The sequence below is a fragment of the Cupressus sempervirens genome, chromosome 5 (assembly GCF_028749045.1).
Source record: "Cupressus sempervirens isolate cs-2001-9-10 chromosome 5, ASM2874904v1, whole genome shotgun sequence".
Classification (NCBI taxonomy): domain Eukaryota; kingdom Viridiplantae; phylum Streptophyta; class Pinopsida; order Cupressales; family Cupressaceae; genus Cupressus; species Cupressus sempervirens.
Window position 1 is genome coordinate 271,512,157 of NC_143122.1, and position 23,850 is coordinate 271,536,006.

The following is a 23,850-nucleotide window of genomic DNA, read 5'->3' on the forward strand; positions in this document are numbered from 1 at the left end:
CCACAGCACTCAAGTTCAAACCCATAGTGCTCAGAATCAATCCACCAAATTATAAGAGCAACCCAATTCAGCTTTTGCACTTCTACTTCCAACTCAGAAGTTATAATTTGAAGTTATAGTTCACAAATTATGATCAAGATTCAAAACAATAGACAGCTATTTATCAGTCTCCAAAATCAGCAAGTTCTATCATTTCAGTATTTCATTAAATGATATGTCACAGCTCTAAATTAGGTTAGTTGATTATCATATTCACTAAACCTAATTTTAGTAATGGAAGACCTTTAATTCCTTAACAATTTTTAAAAGAAATGAACAAATTGTTTTTAAATTGGAACCAATGGGGGTCATCAATAAGTCTGCCACTCTCTGAAATGAAAGAAAAATCAGAGACAAGAAAAAAGACATGCAAATACTAGCACTCTCGCCACACTTACCATAAAACATCAAAAGTTGTACCAGAACATCTCAAATGAACATTTGGCAAAAGGCCAGAGAACAGGAACTAAATTAATATGATGATGAAACACTTACTTTTAAAGACCAAGTCATTTTCTTGGACTTATTAAATGCAACATTGAATTATTAAATTTAATTATTCTTTTGACTTTCGTGTATAACTTATAACTGGAGTTGATTTAATTGTTGTTCCCATACCTCCAATCATTCATGTGTCATAGCTCTTCCCAGCCAAAAGTTTCAAACCTGCGATTCTCCTTGATATGGCATATTTTATCTCTTCTTGTTTCTCTATTGCTATAGAATGTTTCTCTATGGAATATCATTTCTATGTTTAAAGTTTTAAACAAGACAGAAATGAAGGTACCCAAGTCATTTTGATTCTTGTAAAAGTTTTTGGATGTTCAATTATGAAATAGGGTGAATTTTTCCCAAATGGGACTAATAAGAGAAAAACGAAAAATGGTTATCAGTTATCATCCTCAGCTTGTGAGAGATACTGCAAGATCAAGCTTCACAACCATACAGAGTAGACTAAGATTCTGAAAAGAGATTTTTTCTACCCAAGCGCAATAAGTCAGCATTTCTAGATGTTTTCAAGACCATAATAAGCTTTGCAGCCACTATGGATTCTCTTATGATCTTATGAATGCTTTGTTTCTAATTTAAATAGTACACAATGTCGATGCCAACATATTTGGAGATGGGACCTCTTCAAACATCATATTATTGTCCTCCAAAATTTGGATAATATCTTTTTCTAATTTATTACTATTAGCTCAGATTTGTAAATGTTTTACAGCGTTCATAATTATTACAAAATAGTTGGAGAACTTTGCACTGTTTGTGAAGATCCACGAGAGCTTTGCCCAATCATTGTCAGCAACATATGGTAAAAGATTCACAATGAGCGCAACATTGCCAAAAGAGGGTGGAAGAGATGGGGCACCATTTCTTTATTTTGATGCTGCAAGTTCTATAAATTGACCATTCTTGCTGCATTTCATTTTGGCAATAACCTTTTCATCAAGTAATCACACCATTATGAAGTTCTAGACAGATACCAGTTTTTGTAGTTTATCCTAGATGTTGGCTTGTCAAACAACTAACGAGTTCCTTTTTATTGTCTCTAATGACTAAGCAATAACTCTTAAGGTGACAAGGTCATTTTGGCAATAACCTTTTCATAAAGTCTAATCCCAATTTTATGATGTTCTAGAGAGATACCAGTTTTTCTAGTTTTTCCTAGATGTTGGCTTTGTCAAACAACTAATGAGGTCCTCTTTTCGTCTCTAATGACTAAGCAATAACTCTGAAGGTGACAAGCTCATCAGTACCAGTGTGTTGATTTCTTAAGTCAGATTATCCATTGGCTCTTTTATTGTTGGCCTCAACCCAATAGCTAATTTTTCATTTATGTATCAAAGCATAAACTTTTCCAAGAGAGGGCTAATAATGATGGCTTGGTACTTGGCTAGATCATTCTGGTTTCCACATTCAAAAATCTTAACTCTCAAAAAATGATTTTTTGCTCTATTTTTTGAGAAAAACGATGCTAAACAACTTTGTCAAGGCTTTATGTGAGGCAAAAGTATCAGGCTGCCAAGCTTCAAGATCTCAGTTCAGTACCCCTCAAAGTCCTTGGCTTTATTTTTTACATGGTGTTTAATTCCAAACCTAACCTCAAGAGGAAAAACATTCATGTAGAACTGAGTGATTTGAATGTTTTCAGATGATCAAGAAATTGTTGAGGCAGGAGATCCAGCCATTCATTTAGTGTTGCTGGAATCCTCGGTTTTCTAGAAATGATTTTAGCCTAGAATTAACATTCCAAAACTAATTCTAATGGGTCAATAAGACTTGAGTACAATTACTTATACAAGAAGTACTAAGATTAAAAAAGACCCCAGGTTATGCTAGTAACCAGAAACCTAGTACAAAAACAACGTTATCTAAATATGAGGGGGTAATCCAAGATAATTTAATCTCAAGCCAAAAATACAGCATACTCTTAAACCTTAGTTACCACTTCAGGATACGAATCCAATTCAGGCAGGTGAATTGGATCCGTGGATTCACGATTTGTTTTTTCCCAGTTAGGATTTTCGTGGAGGATACGTGAATATATATATATATATATATATAGAAGAGAAATATATAATGAGAGCAAAATAGAGAGCAAATTTGAGGTGAATTGTTTCTGGATGTGAAATAAAAGGGTCATTTTAGGGTAAGAAAGAAAAAAAATATATTTAAAAAGTCATATTAAATAAGTTAGACCCACTTCGAACCTTGGCCTGCCTATCGATCCTTGAGGATTTGTGCCAGATTCGTGCAAGATTCTTGTTTTACATAGTGGATTCATCCGGAATCCACTATGTGAATCGGATCCGTGGATTTGCGATATTTTTTTCCCAATTAGGATTCGTGGAGGATTTGTGAATATCTATATAGAAGAGAAAAATATATAATGAGAGTAAAATAGAGAGCAAATTTGAGGTGAACTGTTTTTGATGTGAAATAAAAGGGTTATTTTAGGGTTAGAAAGCAAAAAAAAAAATATTAAATAAGTTTTGAGGATTCGTGCAAGATCCTTGTTTTACACAGTGGATCTGTCCAGGTTCGCGGGCCGCGAGTCTGGACGAATCTACTATGTAAAACAAGGATCCTGCCCGGATCAGCATGAATCTAGGCACAAATCCGGATCCGGATCTGGCCTCTAGGACACGAATCCGGTAACTAAGCCTTAAACTCAAAATCTTTTAACGGCTCAAACAAGCACGTCCTATCCCGGATATATCCTAGTGTGATCTAATCTATTTTTATTTTTCACTTCCTCGAAAAGTGCCACAACAATGGATCCAGATCTGGATCTGGCCTCTAGGACACGAATCCAGTAATGAAGCCTTAAACTCAAAATCTTTTAACCGCTCAAACAAGCATGTCCTATCCCGGATATATCCTGGTGTGATCTAATCTGTTTTTATTTTTCACTTCCTCCAAAAGCGCCACAACAAATACACAAGAAGATTTTGCAGAGTAAACTTATTGATAGCAGCCACAACTTTGAATGTTTCTTTAGAATATTATGATTGATAATAATTTGCTAGTCAGGCCATGTTCAAAATACATTTTGGGCAATATTTGTAGCTTGCACCAATCAATACCATGTGCATTCTTTGATTGTCTATATGGCAGCTAGCTCTATAGTGTCAACAAGAATACTAATAGCTGGTCGAGATTTATTAATGAAGACAACTGTTTGATCCAATATATGGGTATGTAGTTGCAAATTGCAAGATCTGAATATTAATTTTTCACAATCAAATTTTCGTTAGCTTTTTTACTAAAATAATCTGACTTTGTGGGAAAAGAATTTCAAGGGATAACAAAAGTTCATGAACTCCGTAGGTTGAATTTACTAGAATGTCCTCGAGAATTGATAGCTAACGAATATTTACATAGATTTCTTCACTTTTCCTTTTTGAAAGTTGGTGGGCATAATTGCATGAAACAGGGAGAATGGTCCATAATTCTTCCGATCATCAAGAGAAGAATGGCAACTATAATGCATATAGACTCTCATATGATGGATTGCCACTCAACCTGATGCAAAGAAGCAGAAAGTTCCTTCAAATTCCCCTCCTCGTTTTGGTTCAGGTAATTATTCTCGGAAGATCTGCATAGGGATGCTGCTTTTCAAGTGTACAATAATGACTTCAATGAGAATGGATAAATTCAAAATATAAATACTGCTGGTAGCACCACACTTAAACAGGTTGTTGATATTTCCCCCTCTATTGTTTTTATTCCTTTCCTAACCAAATTCAAGTCATGGCTGCAAAAGGTACGGCTGAATATCTTGCCATGCTTTCGCTGCAAACTGCTGTTAAAATTCTCTCATTGCTGTGATTTTATAGTAAAATAGGAAGTTGAAATCAATGCCACAATTCCTTCTAGTCTGCAGCAGGGGGTCAGCAGGCATATTAAAACTCTACAACTGACTTCATCTATGTGTGGCATTGGTTCTTTGTCGATTACTGTTGAGCCATTTTTATAATAGTTATACAATTTTAATCAGTACAATTGGGTTCATAAAGTAAAACTTTAGAGCAATTAATAATTATCGCTCCAAGTTTTTGGACAAAACTGATCACCTGCTTGTATTGTGCTTTTATTTACAATATCAAATAGGGTTTCTAAGTATATTCCATTAGATTACCTTCTAAAATCAGATTGATAAAATATAGAACATTAAACCTAAAAATGCTCACCTCTTGAAGGTCTCCACGCCAAGGAGGGAGGTTGTTGTCAGCTCGAATCAAAGAAATTGGCAGAGGTAAGTCATACTGCAAAATAAGGAAAATATACCCATTTAAATCTCAACCAATGAAAGCCACAGCTTCAAAAAATCACATCGCACTAAATCAAATAAAAAACATTCAATAAATAAGTTCCCTTAAATTGGAATTTTATGTAAAAAGTCAAGACCTACATCAATATCATATCAAGAAACAGAAAAGAAAAAAAGAGGAAAAGATCAAGAGAAAATGTTCATCCACTCCAACATTCAGTCACACAAATTACAATTTTTGTTTCTCGGGTATCTTCAGGTGGATTTATCCACCACTATCACTGTGTGATTCATCGTGATTTGGTTCTTAATTCTGTAATGATAATTTACTTTCTAAAGCTGATTCGTCTATGCAAGTAGCTTGGATTATCCAGCTAGCTAAAGGTAGAATTGCTAATGATATTTTATAAAATACCAGAGTTTAAATTACCCTTTAGCATGCCAATATTTTTGGTTTTCTATATTTTCATCATTCCAAAGATTGTCATTGATTTTAGATTGTTGAATTTTGAACCAGAATACTAGAAATGCAATATACTGAAACTCAAAAAACAAAAGAACAAAGTGCACAAATATTTATCCTACAAAAACCCTCCACTTGAGGGAAAAACCTGCCCACACCTGAAAAATGATCCTTTATTGAATACTCAAAACTGAATACAATGTTCTAAAGCTTAATCAAGGAATAAAATAACCAGTGATTGTTAGCTCTTAACAATCAAGCAATATGGCTTATCCACAGTTCGAATACAACAGCTACACATATATAAAACATACAATGCTATAAGTATCTCACAAATATATAGACAATGAAATGAACTTACGCAATGAAATTGATCATGCCCAGATCATTTATTGAACCAATCTCAAGCATACGCAGTGCTCAACACATAGGATGTGAACACGTTCTACAGATGCTGAGAGTTATCTTCCACTCACACAGTAGACTCGTATGATTATGCCTGAAGAGTTATCATTCAAAGTTCTATAAATGCACACGGTGAAACAAAGAGCAGGTACCATAATACACTACACAGGTGCAATAACGGGTATCTCTTAACCACAATAATGTCTTTCTCTTGACTGCTCATCATAACATGTTTTTCTCTGTTCGAGCATACCACTCTGGGCACATTAAACACCTCATGGTAGTTAAAAGTGAGTTGTTCCATCTCAACAGTCATACAAACTCTTTCCTTTATTGAACCTTCAATATGAAACAATGAAAGTGGATGAAAGAGAAAGCCGTTCACAACATAACAGCTGCCGGCCAACAATGCCATCTCCATCAGACTCAATGTGAATTAGATGACAGTTACGGTAAGAAGAGAGTTGTTCACCTCTGTTGCTTCAAATACAAGAACAGTAAAGAGAAAATTTATCGAAAAGATAGAATGATCTGTCAAACATAATCAACTACTCCAAAACAAACTCTCAAAGGAAACAACTATTCACTGCAGGCAGAGAGAAGAACTTGACAAATGAACGGAAGACAGGAATTGCTGCAAGGCATATCAATTTAAAAAAAGGCTCAAAATAGCTAGACTGAGAAAATTTGAGAACAAGGAATCAAAAACAAGAAGTTTGCACAACCATTGCAGGTAAATGATGTCTCTTGCAGCTAACAAAAACATTAACACTCCCTCTCAGCAAAGGAGATATCATTTGAAGACTTCATGTCATGAAGTCTTTCAACATGACAAACACAATAGCTACACCAATATGTGTTAATAAAAAACCTTTATCGCGGATTTTCTCAATGTGATAGCATCATAGATTCACTCAACATGATGTTCACCATGGCTACTCCCATGTGTGAAATAAACTGAAGGTCTCATTACGGAGTCACTCAACGTGATGTTGTCATGGAGTCTCTCAACATGACATCCACTATGGCTACTCCCATGAGTGGAAAGAACAACAAGGGCGTTCACCTCATAGTTCTCTATCTTAGAGAAAAATGCATTACAAGGGCTTTCTCCTCAAATTTATCTATCGTGGAGAAAAATGCATTACAAGGGTTTTCACTTCAAATTTCTCCATCATAGAGAAAAATGCATTGCAACATAAAATAAGAATCACCAAAGTTGAGACTATCTCTCAGCAAAAGTGTCGGTGTCCACAACACCAAGCTTATCTTGAAAATAAGAAAAACTTCACTCTAGGAAGTGGCTTGGTGAGAAAGTTTGATGTTTTCTCATCCATGCAAATGTACTTGAGCTCAATTGCTTTCCTTTGAACTATATCTCTTAAAATATGATACTTGATCTCCACTTGCTTGGTTCTATCATGAAAAACTAGATTACCAAAAGCCACAGTTCTAATCCAAGGAAACATTGCATAAGATGGAGATCTTTCATCTTGAATTCAAAAGTTGACTCTTTCTTACATTTAGAAATGAGATCATCCACTCTAATAAGAAACTAGATCATTAACATAAATACTTAAAATTAAAGCTTTATCCTCAATTACCTGAAATAGAGATTTGGATCTGCATGATTTTTTAGAAAACCCAAGCTCAATAAATAATGATCAATTCTTTCATACCATGAACACAGAGCTTGCTGAAGGCCATACAAAGCCTTTTTCAATTTGCACACATGTGATTCTTTCTTATGAATCGCAAAACCCTCTAGGTGCTCAATAAATACCTCTTCTTCAATTACACTATTTAAAAATGTCATCTTTACATCCATTTGATGCAATTTCCATCCCTTAACTGCTGCAATAGCAATGATAGTTCCGATGGAAGTGTAGCGAGCTACAGGAGCAATGTATCCTCATAAACTATACCTTCCTATTGAGAAAACCCTCTAGCTACAAATCTAGCTTTATGCTTTTCAACACTTCCATAAGCTACATGTTTAATTTTGAACAGCCACTTAGAAGAAACAACAAATTTACCTTTAGGCCTAGATACAATGTCCCAAACATCATTCTTGATAATGGATTGATACTCTTTCATCATGGCATCTCTCCATCCTTACTAATTTGAAGCCTCTTCAAAACTTAAAGGCTCGGATTCAATAATTTGACTCACTAAAGCAACATAACTAGCAAGCTTATGAGGTCTCTTACTTTCTCTTAACAATTGCAATAGCAATGATAGTTCTGATGGAAGTGTACCAAGCTATAGGAGAAAATGTCTCATAATCTAAACATTCCTTTTAAGAAAACCTTCTAGCTACAAATCTAGCTTTATACTTTTCAACGCTTCCATCAGCTGCATGTTTAATTTTGAACAGCCACTTAGAAGAAACAACAGATTACCTTTAGGCCTAGGTATAATGTCTTAAACATCATTCTTGATAATGGATTGATACTCTTTTACTATGGCATCTCTCCATACTTTTTGATTTGAAGCCTCTTCAAAACATAAGGCTCGGATTCAATAATTAGACTCACTAAAGCAACATAACTAGCAAACGTATGAGGTTTCTTACTTTTCTAAAAGTGTCATGAGGGGCTACAAATTTTTCTGCCTCTTGCATAGTATGTTTGGCTCATAAAGGTCTCTTCTTGTCAAATGAAACATTACTTGGATCGACAGTGGAATCTATAGGATCAACAAGATCAATAGGATCTTCTAAATCAGGAGTCTCCCTCTAAATCTCAAAAGGGGAATCAGGGGCACCAATATCCATATCTTGAGAACTCCTATGCTCTTCTCTATCAATTTCCATACTAGTCCCTGTTGATCTTTTGCCAAGCACATCTTCTTCAAATGAAACATCTTTGCTGATTTCAATATGCTTTTGACCCGAAATGGAGACCCTATAAACTTTTCAAGATTCACTGTAGCCAACAAAAATTCCCTTATTTCCTGAAGGTTCTAACATAGACCTTTTATCTCTAGGTACATGAATGTAAATTGGACATCCAAAATTCTAAAATGACCAACATTCAGTTTGACACTTGTGAATGCTTCTTCACGAATCATGTTCTCTAGAATTTGATGTAGACTACGATTTTGAACATTACAATTGCCTTGCAAGCTTCTGCCCAAAGAAAGGTCTAAAGACCTTGATCATCGATCATGGCTTTTGCTACCTCAACAATAGACCTGTTCTTTCTTTCTGCAACTCTGTTTTGTTGTGTATTATAAGAGACACAAAAACTCCCACTTAAGCCCAGCTTAAGTACAAAAAATTATGAAATATACTAGAAGAATATTCACCCCCATTGTCAAACTTTAAAACTTTGATCCTCTTTTCACACAAATTCTTTACTAGAGCTTTGGTCAGAACTTCATCAAGCTCTTTAGTTTTCAGAAAAGAAATATAGATCTTACGAGAGAAGTCATCAACAAAAGCAACATAGTAACAAAAAATACTTAATAAGATAAGATAAGATTATTAATGTCCAACAAAAGACCACAAAAGGTCTATGGGACTGAGAGTTTACAATCAGACAGCTGACAACAGCAAGAGCACCAAACGATGTCTGAGAAAAGCAAACAAAAACAAGAAGAGAGAGGACAAGGAGAAGACTATGAGTCTTTCCTTGGCAGAAAGAAATCAGTCATAGAAGGATAAGACTGTAGGTGAACAAGAGCCATGAACTGTCTCTGTGAACTCGTGGAGGAGTGTCGCTGACATAAGTAACCACTGCGAGATCTGACGGATTTGGAATGACCAGCATAACTGGTAGAAGCAATCGACCTTTTCACACCCCGTAAAGGAGTTAAGGTGCAAAAAATGTAGTAATAGGTTGATCAGAGCAATGTCAGTGAGGAAGTAGTGACTGTAAAGTACTATCACAGAGCAGAGTAGCTTCCTGAAGATAAAGCGCAAGACATTGCTAGTCACAATAAATGAAGAACACAAAAAGAGAAAAGCAATCCCAGAACAGACAATAAAATCTCCCTCTGATCTCATAAAAGATAGGGCATCAAAAAATAAAGTTAGTCTCCATCTCAACCTCGGCTAAAGTACACAACTTACAGATATGTTCTTCTCTGTCAATATGATGGTTTGTTTGAGCACGAAGATGGTGAGAACTAACTCTGAAAGATCCCAAAGAGATATGAAGGGCATGACTCCACCATCGAGAAACGTAACTAGGGTGGACAATAATCCCATCACTGATCTCTAGAAAGTGCTCCACATAGAACGCCATTCTTGGACGTAAGCACTCATGAGGGTTAGTCCAAGTAGTAATAATATACTGTCTGTAAATATCAAGTCTAACATGCTCATTTGACTCCTGTCTAGATGGGAGGAGATGAACAGGGGCATTCAAAGAGAACTAATAAGGAGGGAGACGATCAATATCAATCCCAATCAAGCTCAACAAAGAAGATGCCTGTGCATACCAACAATGAGCCCGAGAGCTAGTATCAAAATGTACAGTAGCAACAAAGAAGCAATATGCCAGATAAGAATATCTATCACACTCACCAAACTGAATCTACAAAACCACGCAGACGATGAAGGAACCAAACCAAATCAAATATAGCCACAAGACTGAAGGGATGAGTACCAAACTCGACAAGAATGATACTATGAGGAGTGAATTTGTGACATCTAATGATACGTTGTAGAAGCAATGTCTGAACCCACTCGATCGAGGCCCAATCAGAACTAAGGAGAGAAGGCCCCCAAACCACTAAGCCATAAAGAACAGTTGGCCGAACAAGGGAGTCCAAGAGGGATAACTTGGACGAGGTATCCTAAAAATGGTGTTTGAAGCATTGTTTCTCAAGCATAGTAAGAGAACCCATACCCTTGGTAACTCTAGACTGTATCGCTGGTCTCATACTAAAACGAGGCCCAAAAAACTTAACTTTGGATACATATAAGAAGTGATCTCAATCTCCTATCCCTGAAAAAAGAAGTAAAGATGAGAAGTCTTTAGGCAATTAAAAATCATAACCCGAGTCTTACCCAAGTTAACTGCTAGCTGTCTCTGAACACAAAAGGAAGCCAAACCATCCAGAAGCCTCTGCAAACTCTCTGGAGAAGAAGTGAGAAGAATCACATTGTCTGCAAAAAGAAGAATGGAGATCAAAACCTGATGTGAGTAGCAACTGTCACCAGGGAGCGAAGACTTCAAAAGGAAGTCCTCAAGCTCATCAATATACAAACCGAACAAAGTGGGAGAGAGAGGACAGCCTTGTTTAACCCCAATGGTGCTATGGATCGGGACAAAAAAACCATCAGGAGTCCTGAATCTACCCACAACAATCTCGTAGAGTCTCATGATAGCTGTAAGTAACATCTTTGAAATCCCAATCTCCTAAAGGCTCTCTTGATAACATAGCATTGAGTGTTGTAGCATATAATTTGGCAAATGTATGCCTGATCATAATAGTCCTATAATTCCCAGGATCAAAAGCAAGACCTGTCTTATGGATTGGATAAATCAAATGCCTAGACCAAGAAATCAAAAACCCAGTACAAATCACCTTATTAAATAGTATGGAGAGATAGGGGCCCAGAATGGAAGCACCAAACTTGAAGAGTTCAGCCTGGAACCCCTCATCATTCGTTGCTATGCTACATCTCATGGATTTGATCGCCTCGTAAATGTGAGAGGGGGTGAACAGGTGATAGCAAGGAGGCAGAACGGGATGAATGGAAGGCTGCCCCAGAATAAAGAGCCATGGTGTGAGTGGTTAGGGAGCGAAAGTCAAGGATGGAAGGTGTAGGGGTGCAATGGGGGAAAAGAGTGTGCCAAAAGAGCTGGGGATTACGGATCAACATGGAGTAAAGGGATTTACACTAGGAAGCGGTAAAGGATCGTTTCTTATGGCGAAGAAAACGAAGCTAAGACAATCGAAGGTGAGCATAATCAGGAGAGTGAGCCTCAAAAGTAGACCATACTGAGTGATGAAAAGCTTTGCAGTCAGCATCAAACCATTGGTTCATAGGGCATGTATTACGAAGGGAGAGTGAAGGGCGGTGAGGTATGGAAAGGATGGCGGACTTGCAAATGGTCGTCGCAAGTAAATCAAACATGGAGGAGGCCTCACAAGAGTCAGCAAAGCACACAGGATTAAGGAGTCTCAAAAGATGAAAGGAGAAAAGCTCACTGTGACCGTTAGAGAAACAGAAGCAAGCAGGGGAATGGGCAGTGGAAGGGACGAGATGAGGTGGCTGAAGAAGCGGCGAAGAATGTGGAGGAAGATGAAAATGGATACGAAGGATAGCATGATCCGCAAGAGGAAGGCGCAAAATGGTGACGTTGTGGATGAAGGAGATAAAGGAGGGAGAGGTGAGGGCATAATCAACCACACTAGCACCTCCATAATGAGGCCAGCAAGTAAAGAGCTCATAACTAGGAAAGCAAGAAAGACCGTTCAAGATCACCAGACCGGAAGACTCACAACTGCAAAAAATGACGACCATAGCAGGAAATCAGTCAAGAACATCCTCTGAAATACGTTGAAGCCCCAAAGTAGTCGGATCAATCTCAGTAGAGCATCGGTCATAAAGTGGAGTCTGGAGTTCTCTGGTCCTCACATTGAAATCACCGAGAATGATGATGTCATCTAAAGCAACAAACATAGGACCACACTAGTCAAAAAAAATAGCTCTAAACTTTCTTTTGCTCTACTTTTGCTAGAGTTAAACAGGCTTTGTATATTCTTACCTAGTGCATAACCTTTGTAGACAGCCTCATGATCTTGATTGAGCTATGGAAGACCAATGACCATCTTCTCCATGGAAGAAAGAGTTATGAAATTTAGAGCGAATCTTTTATGCCAAATCTCATTAGAACTTGTGGAATCATGTGCTAAGGCTTGAATAGGATGAGCTGAAAGTCTATATAGATGGTCATTACAAACACCAATTTCACAAGTTATCTTAATGATGGTGTTTTTCTTCTATGCAAGAACTTTTCCTTCTGCAAATGCCATTTGGTATCAATTATCTTCTAACGCTGAAATAGAAATCACATTTCTCTTGATTCCAAGAATGAACAGCACCTAACTCAGATGAAGAGGAATTCCTAAGTCTAAATGAAACGATGTAGTTCGAGCACCTTTCACAAAATAGCAAGCGTCATAACCAATAATAACTTGTAAATGAGTATCGTTTTTGCATTAGATCAGGGAGATGCTCATGGTATCTTGTAATGTGGCGAGATGCTCCATTGTCAATTAGCCAAGTATCACTATCAGCAAGAACACTACTTGAGAGAGAAAATATAAATAAGAAATTCTCTGAGTTTTCACTTGATTCTGTATGAGAAGTAATTTCACCATTTGTGGCAACAACTTTGTGCTTGTGTCTTGTTGAACAATCTCTAGTAGAGTGACCATACTTGTAACGTCATAAACACTAAATCCTTGAGAGATCCTTCTTCTTAAGTTCAGGGGCAGAATCAGAATTCCTATCTCTAAACCTCTTGAAATTTCCTTTCCTTCCTTTTCTTTTAGAAGTATGGGCAGAAAGGTCATGATCTTCTTCATGGTGTGATTAAAGCTCATCTCCTCTTGCTTCGAATCTGATTTCCTCTTGAATGCAAGCAGCTCTCAACTGATAAAACTTGGTTAGTTCCACAAGAGTGAGGAAGGCCATTCAAGGCCAACATAACTAGGTCTTTGTCCTCAATTGAATCTCCAATGGCGTGGAGTTCACCATTTGATTTTGTAATCTCCATGAAGAAAGTTACAACAAGTTCTCCTCTAGCCATCTTAATATCTAGAAGTTGGCGTCTCAAGGCTAGAGCTCTGCTAGTGGTGTTGTTAATCATACAAACTTTGAAGACACTCAAACATCTCTTTAGCTGAATTCAACTTGGATATATGTTACATCCCAATTTTTGGCTCAATTTTAAATGTTCCTTTATACTCATTGAGGCTTCATGTAAAGTTGAGTGATTGGTCAAATAAGTTATTCGTTATAGTTTCATGTGAAAATGAAGTGTTGGTTATTCGATATGACATCATGGGAAAATGGAATATTAGTTAAACGTTATGACAATATATGAATTGGAATTGGATGGCTAATATGATCAATGCTATGATAATTTCAACTTCATAGAATGATGAGCAATATGTTGTTACCATGATAAATTTTCACTATCAAGAATGCAGCGAAGGGGGGGAAGCATTGCCAGAGAAGGAATTGGGCATGGAGGCACCACCTATCATTGGGCAAATAGGTATGAGTCCTAAACCACCATGGCTAAGGGTAAACGACTTGGCAAGCACGAATATACTTTGGACGACCATGAGCTAACTAGGTCAATATGTGTATATCATTAAAATAAATAAAGAAAAACACTAAGCATTAATCAAACTAAGAACAAAATTGTTACCTTTATAAATTGGGATTTTCTCGGAGCTTCCTATTATCTCAGGCATGTCTTAATATAATGACAGCATGATACCTATATCTACTTGTACATGTACATACATATATGTATATATGTGTATTCAATTAAGACGTACAAGAACATATACGCGTACTTTAAATTTGACGTATACACAAGATGCATATGTTTCGAATATTACGCATGTTATGTGTATGTGTACGTGCATATATGAGTATAAGTAGGTACAATGATGTCCTTATATTAAAACATTAGGAGGATGAAATTATTATTATTTTTTTCCAACCTTGGCAATGGTGTTAATATTATTTCATGTGGGGCCATATTTCTTTATATTCTTCATCAAACCTTTATATTTTTTGGTGGCCATTTCTAATATTATGAAATTGCCATGTGCTACCAATGGCTCTTGTTTTTAACTCATTCTTGCCACTTTACTTCTTGCTCGTAACCGAGCATGCAACAAAGGGACAAAGTTCTTTATATGCAATGGATTTTGATGCCAAACAATCACATTTCCTCATAATCAGAGATCCCACACGCATTTTTTGCTATCTGTAAATTCCTTTTGCACTTTGCATTCCATATCTCATTAATAGTCGCATTTCCATTGCAAGCCCAGCACCATCTAGTGTTGCTAACAATGTCATGCATCATTATCTATGATTACAACTCACACAGTCCCGTGCATCATTATTGCGATTACATTTCACACAGTGTTGTGCATCATTTTGTGATTTTAGTCATATTGTGTCGTGCAACATTGCTTTGAGTTACAGACATATAGTGTCATGGGTCAGTAATAGTCCTAAATCACAATAACCAACAAGTGCTAAGGAGTCATACCAATCATTTCAGCTTCTACTAGCACAAGGAAGTGGTATTACTTTACCAAGTTGTGCTTCCTTTTTGTTTTTCTATTCTTTACAGTTTATTATATGAGGCTCTTAGATTTTAGCTTGGAAATTGAAAGAAAGCATTGACAATATAGATAGAGTCTAGCTCCAAATGGAGTGTCATATTTTACTTAATTCTGACTGTGCAAACATCATAAGAGCTGAATAATTTGTTACAATCAGTAAGATTTTTCTTTTCAAAATTTTGATTTAACTTGGAAAGAGATCCAACCAGTGCAATGCTTACACAAGGGCATCTTCTATATGCCTCTCAAATAAGAGAAGGCACTCTCAGAGAGAGTCAAGTAAACCATTATAAAGCATCATAAATCTTTTATATTAATGTTTGCCATAAGCCCAGGCTGGGCACGAAGAATTGACTGCGACAAATAGAGATTGATCAACGACATAAGCAGCCACACTAAGATTCATCCAGGATGATTAGCAAGGTCGAGATGAAGAGTGTGGGCGGATAACAAATGAACAAACGATTATACCTACAAGATAAGAGAAGAAAATAGAAACAAAATAACAAATAATAAACAAACAAACACTGACTAAGTCAGCCCGTGTTGAACCAATGATACAATTCTTGATGTCTAGTCGAGCGGTGGGTTTACACTCTAACATCAGGATGCTCAGTGGCAAGATAAGGTGCCCCATGCCTATTCTCGAGTAGGGAGGACCTTTCTTAGTTGAGATTGTGTGGGGATACTTAAGGGTCCGCGGTTCGGAGGTTAAGCCTCTAACAACATTTCTCCTCTCCACCAAATGCCAAGACTTGCACAAAACAGAGATGAACTCATTCAATCATCTTCTATTAACAAGTAATTTTACTTTTATGAATTTGCAATTTTAGTCGAAGATATGTTTAGATGATTAATATCGTTAAATCAATTATTTTCCTTTCAATTGTTTAGGATTCAGTTTTGTGTTATAGCCATTGATTTTTTGTCATCTAAATATGTAAAGTAGTTGTTGTAACTGCCTTCTCATGCTCATGAATATGAAGAGTAACTATGTTCAATGATATGATAGTCGTAATTTAAGGCAAGAGAGAATGGGTTGTTACATAATAGGTACCAAATGATACTTAACAAAATCAATTAGTATCTTTCTTGCAATGAATTGTTCTTTCTGTTACAAAGTAATTGGTAAACATTTGCTTAAAATTAACAGAGACCGAGAGGTCAATATATACAAAAGAATAAAACGATGTTTCCTTAGGAAACGATCGTAAACAATAGAAACATTCTATTCTACCTAAAGAAAGCTATAAGATAACTACAGACTAACTAATATTAGAAACATTCTAATATTTACAACAAATTAGAAATAGATAACCATTAACTAATTATAGAAGCTTATCTATTATCGTAATACCCTCCCTTTATGGTTAATCTATCCACAACACCAAGTTGTCCTCTAAATTTAACAAACTTATCAAGACCAAGAGGCTTGGTGAGAATGTCTTTAGTCTGATCTGTGGTAGGAACATACCGCAAGTCTATTGTCTCATCTTCAACCAATTGTCATATATAGTGACAATGAACATCCACATGCTTGGTTTATTCGTTGAAGACTAGATTCCGCGCTAATTTGATAATGCCTTCATTATCAACAAACAAAGTGGTCAGTCCAATTGGTGACATCTACAGATCCCCAAGCATTTGATGAAGCCAAACAGCTTCAAAACCTGCCTTGACTATCCCTCTGTATTCGGCCTCTATAGAGGAGAGAGAAATTGCCTGCAACTTCTTACTAGTCCATGTGATGGCACCGGATCCCAAATTGAACACATATCCAAAAGTTGACTTTTTATAATCAACAAAGTTTGCCCAAAGACCCTGTGAACACACTCAGTCTAGGACTAGAACTTCAAGAGTAAAGAAGTCCAAAATCTGTAGTGCCCTTCACATAACAAAGCACATGCTTTGTTGCCATCCAATGATTAGCCTTAGGAGCTATCATAAAACATGAGATGTAGCTGACTATGTAGCTATATTAGGGCTAGTAGCAGAGAAGTAAATGAGGTTGCCTACTAGTTGCCTGTATATAGTATCATCAATAGGAGAAAAATCAGACTTGGCTGATAACTTGAGACCTTTCTCCATAGGTTTAGATGTAGGCTTGAAATCTTGCATACGAAATTTGTCTAACAAAACCCTAGCATATTTGGACTAGGAGATGACTATACCAGAAAATTGTTTCCAAACCTTAACACCTAGGCAATAGTGCATGAGCCCCAGGTCAGTCATATCAAAAGACTGGCATAAACTCTATCTGATTCCCTGAATTAAAGATGTTGAATTGCCAATGATGATCAAGTCATCCACATAAATAACTAGAAGGATGATGTCACTATCAGTAGTCTTGATGTACAAATTTGAGTTTGAAGAACTCTAGAAGCATTAATCACTGAGGTACTTATCAATTTTCATGTACCATGCCCTAGGGGCCTGCTTCATGCCATAGAGAACTTTCACTAATCTGAGAACTTGATGTTCTTTACCAACAACCTTGAAACCAGGAGGTTGCGTCATGCAAACCTCTTCGTGGAGATCACCATTCAGGAAAGCACTCTTGACGTCTGTCTAATGGACCTTCCAACCAAACTGTGTTGCCATGGCTAGAGCCTAGGACTAATCTAATTGTGCTCATCTTTGCAATTGGGGCAAAGGTCTCCTCATAATCAATGCCCTAATGCTGAGAAAAGCCCTTTGCAACTAAACGAGCTTTCTACCTATTCAATGTACCATCAGATTTGTATTTGATCTTGTAAACCCATTTGCAGCCAATGGGTTTCTTCCACAGTGGAAGATCAGAAAGGACCCAAGTGTTATTCTTCAGCAGGCTCTAGTGTTCAGATGTCATGGCTTGTTCCCACTCTGGAATTCCTTTAGCGTTGAAATATGTTTGAGGTTCAAACACACTGTGAATGTTGGCCATGACAGCAAAGTTAATAGACTCTATAGGTTTGCTCTTTTTCCAAGTAGTTCTCCCATCAATGAGCTCATCATCACAAAGATCAGCTAGTGTCTTAGCCCACCACTTAAGCCGGAGAGGAGAATGACCAACATTAGTATCAGGATATGCTCTATGAACAAGTTCCTCATCTGAAGAATCTAGATCAAACTCTGGTAAAGCATCTACAAATATGGTTGATCTTGCAGGAGAAGCTGGAGGTGTCTATACAGGGATCACTAGTATAACTAGAGTCGCAAGAGCTACCAGAGCCCTCCCATCAGGTGGACCTAATGGAAGTCTAACTCCAAAATCATGAGCCTTCATAGGCTGGTCTACTGGATCAGAAACAAGAGAAACAAGCATGAATGGTCCTCGTTGCTCATCAAAGACTACATCACGACTATACAAGAGACGAGATGTCTCAATATCAATCATGCGGTAGGCTTTGTGGAGACTATTGTATCCAGCAAGCATGAATTTCTAACTATTGGCATCCAACTTGGTGCATGACACATCAAGGATCAAACAAAAGCAAGGGAGCCAAAAAAATTTAGGTGAGTGATTCTAGGCTTGCAACCTGACCAAGCCTCTTCTAGAGTTTTACATATTGACCGCCACTGTAGGTGACTAGTTCAAAAGATAAACTGCAATGTTAACTGCTTCTACCCAGAACTTCTTCGGAATATGTCTATGTTCGAGCAAGAATCGAGCCATCTCGTGATTTTTTTGTTGCGAAATTCAACTACACTATTCTGTTGCGGTGTGTGGGATGTGGTTAACTAGCGTTTGATGCCATGAGTATCCAAGAAGCTAGAGAATTCATTAGAACAAAATCTCCCCCATTGTCTAACCTAAGAGTAATAATAGATTTCCCAGACTCTTTTTCAACTAAAGGTTTAAAATTCTGAAATACAAGAAATGCATCTAATTTCTTTTTAAGAAAATATACCCACATTTTTCTACTAAAATCATCAACAAACAACAAAAAATACCTGGGCCCAAGAACAGGAGGAGTGGCCATAGGGCCGCAGATATCGGCATGAACAAGCTGAAGTACCTGAGAAGCTTGCCATGAATCACCAATGGCGAAAGGTGTGCGATGTTGCTTTCTAGCCTGGTGTGCATCACAAACTCCAAGCTGCTGAGTCTGAATCTCTGGCAAACCGAGGACAAGCTCTTCCTAAGCAAGCTGAGAGAGATAATGCACATTTAAGTGCCCATACCATTGATGCCAAAGTGTGCTAACAGAAGACCGCCGAGCAGCCATAGCTAAGTCCCGAGAATCATCAGAATCAGTAAGTCAAAAAAGACCATGATCCTCAAGACCCACTGCAACAATAGATTGAGTCGCCCTATCGGTGATGGTACACTAATGTGAACTGAAGGTGACATCCAACTATGGAGAATGTCGCAACAACTAACTGACTGAGAGTAGATTTAGTTCCATCCCTGGAACGTAATACACATCAAGAAAAATCAGATTCCTCCCAATGAACTGAATCTGAATTTTGCCTTTGTCGAGAACGGTGTACTCTTCTATGCCACCAAAAATAACATAATTAGAATAAGGTTGGTAGTTAGTGAACCAATCTCGGTGATAGGTGAAATGACAAGAGGCACCTGAATCAATGTACCAGGGAAAAGACTTCACATGATTTGTAGGTCTTTTAGCCATGAAGGCGTAAAAGCAAAGTTGCATGGATACGGATGTGGATACAAATACAGATACGGGATTGGGTACGCATACGGCCATTTTTTAAAACCACCAATATGGATACGGCTGGACACAGCTTTAATAAATAACACATACACATATATTTAACATAGTTTTTCAGTTATTATAGGAGGTTTTCATTACTTCAAACGTAATATTGACACATAAATATTTACAAGTTAATTTATCACTTCACAATATGTAAACATAGTAGAGTTGCATTAGAAGATAACCCAAAAAATGGGTTGCTGAAATAGAAAAACATTTTATTTTTTCTCATATGGTGCAGGTTTTGTTTAAACCATTTTTTTTTAATAAACTTTAATAGAATTTTTTTTTAAATCAAATTTGGGAAGATTTACGTCAAATCTTTTAAAAAATCAAATCCCATAGTATTTGGCATGGTTGGAAAATCAAGTTTTTTTAGGCAGACATGGGTACAATATTCAACATGTATCCAAGCAGTATCGGATATGTTTCCAGATTGGATACGGGGATACGTGCACCCAAGGAAGGACAGAGGAGTTTCTGGCAACTCTGCGTAAAAGACAAATTTTGTCTGCTCAGTGTGCTCTACACTATTCGCTTTGTGCTATGAACCCGATTGCTTAGATTGGGCAGCTAAGCGTTTTCAACATTCAACCTTCATGTGATCAAATGTGTGGCAATAGTTGCATTGAATGTTTTTCTAGGAGCCTTTTGAATCTAGAGCAAAGGATTTATGCTGAGAAGACTACTGAGACTTGCCTTTATCCTTCCGAAAGGATTTAGCAGCAAAGACTTGCTCTGAGGAGATGGAGCTGGAACTGTTACCGAACTGTTGTTTCCACCAATCTTGTTGAAGCAGGAGTGTGTAGAAATATGTGAATTTCATATCAACACGAAGAACTGATGTTGAGAGTCTCGATAAAATGCTCATAGGACTTGGGTAAACTCTTGAGTGATGACCACAATGTCCTCTTCCTCCATCTTGCGAACAATGGCAAGCAACTAATCACAGATTTCTTGAATCTTGTTCAGGTGAGCCTAAAGCGATGTTTGCTCATCCATGATGACAGAAAACAAAGTGTTCTTCAAGACAAAAGCTCTGCTTTTGTCAGAAGTCTCATAAAGATTTTTGAGATGTGCCCATATCTCGGCAGTTGTCTTGCTGGATGGAATCTGAGAGAGCTAGTCATTAGCTATGAATAATTTGAGAAGCATCACTGCCTCCCAATTATTTAGATCCCATGTATCCTGATCAATACCAGGGGCAGTCGGACGCTGTGTAACACCCACAACAATTTGATCAATATTCTAATATTCAAAAAATCCAATTATCCGTTGCTTCCAATTGCCAAAATTCCGACCATTGAATTTTGAATTGCTCTCGAGCAAAATATTAGTCAGGGATATCATAGCACGTTTTCCAATGAAAAATGTGAAAATCTGTGAAGGCACATACTTTGAGGCAAAAGAAAACGGAAGCTAGAAAATTTGAAGGGCTACCCAGAAGATAGTTCGAAAAACCCAAAAAGAATTTCTTAGATTCTGAATCCGCTGGCTCAAAAATCGAGGCACCCAAAAATATCTAACAACCCAGTTGAGCTCTCAAAAAACCCACCAAGAATCTATAAATAAATAAAAATTGATCTGGTACAAAAAATCAGGGTTTTGAACAAAAATAGGCCTGCTACAAAAAAAAATCACATGAAATGCCAGAAATTTGCCAAAAAAATAGATAGCAATTGCAGAAAAATAGCCATAAGAAGAAGATGTCACAGAAAATAATTTCGAAAAATATTGCTTTGATAATTTCAACAGGAAATTATAATATTTTTTGAAAAAATTGAAGGAATTGGCTCTAATACCATATTACAAAATAATTGGTAAATATTTGCTTAATATAACAGAGACCGAGAGGTCAATATATACAAAAGAATAAAACGACGTTTCCTTAGGATACGATCATAAAGAATAGAAACATTATACTCTAGCTAAAAGAAAGCTAACAGATAACTAGAGACTAACTAATATTAGAAACATTCTAATATTTACAATAGATTACAAATAGATAACCATTAACTAATAATAGAATCTAATCTATTTTCGTAATACTTTCTCCATTGAGCTTTCTCAGTGCCATCAAAAGTCTCAGCTATATTAGCAGTCACATAGTTCGGAACATTTTCTTCAAGAGCAATGAGCACCATAAATTTCCATGAAGTATTATTGGATGCACCATTCAGTCTGCCTTCAACTTTGAGTCCACTCACCATTGTTGGAAGCTGAAACAAGCAAACTGAAAGCATAATTCCAAGCTTAAATTCTGTTTTTGGATCATTTCCTTAAACCGGCTCTAATACCATGTTGAATTTTGAACCAAATTAGTATATGCAATATATTGAAACTCAAAAAAAGAACAAATTGCACAAGTATTTATCTTGGCAAAACCCTCTACATACCATGTTGAGTTTTGAACCAAATACTAGAAATGCAATATATTGAAACCCAAAAAACAAAAGAACAAATTGCACAAGTATTTACCTTGGGAGAACCCTCAACTTGAGGGGAAAACCCAGCCACACCCAAAAAAAATCCTTTTCTGAATACTCGGAACACAATAAAATGCTCTCAAGCTTAGTCAGGGAATAAATAATCAGTGAGTGTTAACACTCAACAATCAAGCAATGTGCCTTATTTATAGTTCAAACATACTTCCTATGCATATATAAAACATACAATGCTTTAAGCATCTAACGGAAACCACAGACAATAAAATAAATTTACACAATGAAATCGATCATGCCCAGATCATTTATTCAACCAATCTCCAGCATACAAGGTGCTCAACACAAAGGATGTGAACACGTTCTACAAATGTTGAGAGTTATCTTCCATTCACACACTACACTCGTGCGATTCTGCTTGAAGAGCTATCATTCAAGGTGTAGTTCAAAATATCGTTATCAACAACTTATCGCCAAGGGCAAAAAAAAAAGATATCAGAAAATATCAGAGATAAGTCAGAAACTTCTCAGGAAAATATAGGGAATTTAAAATCTGTTTTTCTAGTCAAAAATCTGTTTTATGAATCCTAGTGGAGCCTTCTTTCTCTTCTTTTCCCTTTCTCTCCCCTCTAAACTCTGTTTTCCCAATCAAAAACATGTGTTTTTCCCTTTTCTGGGCCATCAGGCGATAAGTTTTCTATTTATAGTGATAAAATAGAGAAATATCGCTGATATCTTACCAAGTTCTCTGTGATTACTTATCTGAGATAAGTTGGCACTACTTCTCAAGAGCCCAAAAAATATCACAATAAGTCGACTTATCACTGATAAATCTGAGATATTTTGAACTATGATTCAAAGTTCTATCAATACACATGGTGAAACAAAGAGCAGACATCATAATACACTAAACAGGCTCAATAACAAGTATTTCTTAACCGCAATGTTTTTCCCCTCTATAATTGAATGATCATCAAAACATATTTTCTCTATTCGAGCATGATACCATCAGAAGCCCATGAGTCACCGCTCTAGGCACATTAAATACCTAATGGCAGTTACAAGTGAGTTGTTCCATCTCAACAGTAACACAAAATCTTTCCTTCATTGAATCTTTAAATGAAATGATGAAAGCAGATGAAAGAGAAAGCCGTTCACGACACAACTGGTGCCGGCCAGCAATGCTATCTCCATGAGACTTAAAACCCGATGCCAATTCATAGATGATGGTTACAGTAAGAAGAGAGTCATTCACCTCAGTCACTTCAAATACAAGAATGATAAAGTGATGATGAACCGAGAAGATAGAATGATCTGTCAAACATAATCAACCGCTCCAGGACAAACTCTTAAAGGCAACATCTATTCACAGCAGGCAGAGAGAAGAACTTGACCAACGAACTGAAGAAAGGCTCAAAATAGCCAAATTGAGAAAGTCTGAGTACAAGGAATCATTAACAAGAAGTTTGCATAGCCATCGCGGGTAAATGATGTCTCCTGCAGCTATCAAAAACATTAACCTAAATTAGATGCATAATTACAGGCTATTTATAGATGTCATTGTTAAATCTTCATAAATGTTCCAATTTATTGACATTTATACATGTTTATGGACAACCGCTTGTAAGTTGGAGATGAAGAAATGCCTTTTATGTAACTATTATGTGAAGCCCATCCAATCCTAGTTTA

General features: G+C 36.8%; 1 protein-coding gene across 1 annotated transcript in view; it reads right to left on the reverse strand.

Moving 5' to 3' along the window:
* The window catches only part of TRM11 (tRNA modification 11 protein), a 112,554-nt gene that overhangs the window by 5,926 nt on the left and 82,778 nt on the right, over nt 1-23,850 (reverse strand). Inside the window, exon 5 of the mRNA XM_089829732.1 lies at nt 4,734-4,808. Within this exon, the coding sequence (XP_089685858.1) occupies nt 4,734-4,808 (75 nt within the window). The remainder of the gene's footprint in view (nt 1-4,733; nt 4,809-23,850) is intronic.